This window comes from Primulina tabacum, chromosome 12, assembly GCF_025594145.1.
Source record: "Primulina tabacum isolate GXHZ01 chromosome 12, ASM2559414v2, whole genome shotgun sequence".
NCBI lineage: Eukaryota > Viridiplantae > Streptophyta > Magnoliopsida > Lamiales > Gesneriaceae > Primulina > Primulina tabacum.
The window spans coordinates 10,786,933-10,790,590 of NC_134561.1; the positions used below are offsets into that span (position 1 = coordinate 10,786,933).

The window sequence follows — 3,658 nt, forward strand, 5'->3', positions numbered from 1 at the left end:
TGGCCTATGGCCCTTAGCCACGGTTCATATCATGCTCCTAGATGTCTAGATCGTGCCGTGATCAATCAAATGGCCACTGGAACGACGCAAGACATCGATCTAAGCAAAACACTACACACGCATGCACGTTGGTTCTCGGTTGGAGTTTCGATTGGGTTATGGTGTGATGCGGATTGTGGCTGGCCTAAGGCCCTTAGCCATGGTTCAAATCATTCCTTGGGATTTTGGTAAGAGTCTCTGGTCGGTGGTTCACGCCCCAATGGCCGATAGTCTCGAAAACAACACAAGTTACACGGGTGTGCAGCTGCTGGAAATTTACAGCAAGTTGCTGTGCCGTTTAGAAGGCTCGTTTGAGTTCTTGGTTGGCTTTTAGCCCATGGCCTTGGACAGTGCCTCATTGAGTTGGAAAGGTCATGTTTTCGACCGTTCGTGATTCGGATCATTTTTGAGGTCGTACGAGAATTTACGGTGCAATGTGCCAAATTGACTCTCGAAAGAGCGTTTCGTGTTTTGGCCTCCATTTCACCTAGATTTCGACCCTATCATTTTAGGAGCATTATTTTATGATTTTTCAGCGTATTTTAATCATGACTATACGTCGGTTCGGTGTCGGTTCAGGTTGGCTCGGAGTCATGATTAAATGCGAAGTCAATAGGCGTCATAGTCGCATCTTTTGAACGTAAATTGCATAGTTGGTCAAGTTTAAGCTATTGCATAGTTTTCATGGCACAGATAGGTTGCAGCGAGCCTGGGGACGATCCAATCCAATCCAGTTGGTAAAATTACGGGACTTTTCATTATGCCAGTTAATTATTTTACGTGCATTAAATAGAAAATGATTATTTTTGAGATTTATGCGATATGGCTTGTGGTTCATTCACTATGTGGGAGTGTTATTTTATACGGTCGCCAGTGACCGATCAGTTCAGTATGGTACCACCCGGTCGCCAGTGACCGGCCAGCTCAGTTCAGTTTCAGCCTCCTCGGTAGCCAGTTACCGATCAGTTCAGCTTAGTGCAGGGGCCACAGGCGTAAAACATAATCTCAACAGAAAATTTTACCAGTTATTTCAGTACAGGCTCCAAGGAGCAAATATTTTTACAGTGATTTTCAGTTCAGTTATGCACGTATTATAATTGCTCAGTACAGATTATTTTCAGCATGCCTCAAGACAGGATATGTTATCTCATGCATATTTTAAATTCAGATTTTTACTCGTTACCTGCGATATATGCATGCTGAGTCTTTAGGCTCACTAGACTTGATTGTTGTAGGTACTGATGAGGCCAGGGCCGAGGGCGGGGATCAGTGAGCCAGCTTGGGTCGGCAGTAGTGGCACCCGAGGACCTCAGAGCAGCAGTTGTTGTTTTATTCCGCAAACATTTTATCAGTCGTTGGATATTTTTAAATTGTGATTTTTGACAAACTTTATTTTCTTCCGCTGCAATATTTTGAAATATTGAACTTGATTCACCAGTGATTTTATGAACGAGGCCATTTAAGTTCTTTTAAAAAAGAAAATTTTTAATTTTCCGCAAATTTTCAAGCAAGAAGTTACAGGGCCTTCTGCAGTAAACATAAGCGAAGACAGTAAACATCTCATAGATTATATTCTTGTGGTGCACAAATCTCTTTCAAACACTCTCAATCAAACATATAACCTATCCATTACTTAAATTCAGAACTGCAATTGGACTTGTTACAGTATGTTTTCCATTCACTTCAACCCACTTCAGATGCCCATGAATAACAGTACCCTCATTCAGACAGGGCCCTTCCACAATCAGTTTGTAGCTTTTTTTATCATTCTTGCCCTTGAAAACAAGTGTATCTGGATCTACACTAACATGGAATCCCTGCATCGCATCTACTTTGGCCACGTAGCGGGACATGAAGCTACCCAAGTTCGTCAGAGTCCTCCAAAACTCGACCGACTTCGTGCCACTGCAGTTGAAATATGCAATGAAGGACGGGTAGTTGAGCTCAAGTGTAGGATTTGGGGGGCAGGCGTAATGTGAAGACCTTGTGATTGCATGAAGCTCATGCATGCTCAGATTTAGGCCACACAAAAAATTCACATAATCCTGGGCATCCAAGTCGTACACAAGGCCTGGGTCTAATGCTTGGTTGGGATCAACAAGCCCTGCCCCCATCGCCAAAGGAGACGCAGTTTGGTTGGTTCCCCATTCTTGAATGGGATTCTGTAAATTGTCGAACAGCTTGGCAGTTGTCATGATCGCAGATCTTATCACGGCGGGACTCCAGTCTGGGTTGGCTCCCTTAAGCAAAGCTGCCACTCCCGCTACATGAGGGGAAGCCATTGATGTCCCACTCTCTACGCTGAAAATGGTGCAGGTTTTACTTGTGAATCCATGTGCACTATGTAGGTCGTTTCAGATGAAACAGTTGTGGATATCACTGATACAGCCATCAACATTAATGTGCAGAGTTTGTGAAACGAAACCCAAATCGCCATTTTTCGATTTTTTCTTTACAGCAGGGGAACCAAGCTATAGCTCCAATTTATAGACAGAAATAATTAGTAAACATTAAAAAATCAATTGGTACGTAGGAGTTTTTATAATTAGTTTTTTTTTTTTTTTTTTTACTATTTTTTTATTATTAAATAAGCCTTTAGATAATATTTTAATCTTGGAATGTGGATCCAAGCATCATTGAATTAATTCAAATTTAATATTTATGTTCTAAACTGAACCTTAATATTTGTTACCATGTCTGAAAATTTTGCGATATAGACAAAAATCCTTAAATTTAACTAAAACGTTGTGTTATTTTCTGTTGGTTTAATTAAAATATCGCCCTAGTTTTTAATTATATATATATTTTGTGTGTTTTATTTTTATTTGGTGTACTTAATTTGGTAATATGTCAGATAATGAGGTTCTTTTCTCGATTCTTTTAAAACAATCAATTTTTGGATAAAACGAGTCAATAATGGACAAATTCTCTATGAATTTGTTGTGTTTTTTTAAAGTAGGTCACTCAATCATGTAACTATTTTGGATTTTTTGTGTAACAATTTCATCAAATTATTTATTTATTTTGAGCTATAACATTTATTATTGTTCATTTTAAGCAAAATGAATCATGTGACCCATTCTCATATAAATTGGAACCATAAAAATCATTGATTTAAAATATAATTAGTTAAACTTATTGATAATATTTTAATTATGGAATGTTGATCCAAAGAATCATTAAAATAATAAAAATTTAAAGTTTTATTAAACTGTTCACTGAATGAGAGTTTTGAATATGTATTTAATATTTAAACAATTGTAAATTATTTATGTGTAACGTAATTTGATAATAAGTCGTCAAACGATAAGATCTTCAGTTCTGTGGAACATCAATGATCACTAAGCGTTTTGGACTAAAAAATTCTTTCGATCTGTGGTATCAAATTCTTAGAATTTTTGGATACTATTTTTGTCATAAAAGGATTCTGATACCCAGAGATGAACCCATCAAGATCCGGCCCATCATTAAGGCCCACAGGTGAATGGCCCATGACAAGCCCAGGTGTTCTCCTATAAATACCAGGTTGGAGCGTATGATTATTGGATTCACTATATTGTTTTCAGCAGCGCCCTTAGCTGCTCCCCCCATATATCCTCAGTCTCTGACTTGAGCGTCG

The 3,658-nt window shown here is 38.5% G+C and overlaps 1 protein-coding gene across 1 annotated transcript; it reads right to left on the minus strand.

Annotated features, from left to right (window-relative positions):
* Positions 1-1,661: 1,661 nt before the first annotated feature.
* LOC142520207 (subtilisin-like protease SBT3) lies at positions 1,662-2,321 on the minus strand. The gene has a single exon (XM_075623208.1). It carries the CDS (start codon positions 2,319-2,321, stop codon positions 1,662-1,664), a length of 660 nt encoding a protein of 219 aa, XP_075479323.1.
* Between the last annotated feature and the right edge of the window lie 1,337 nt (positions 2,322-3,658).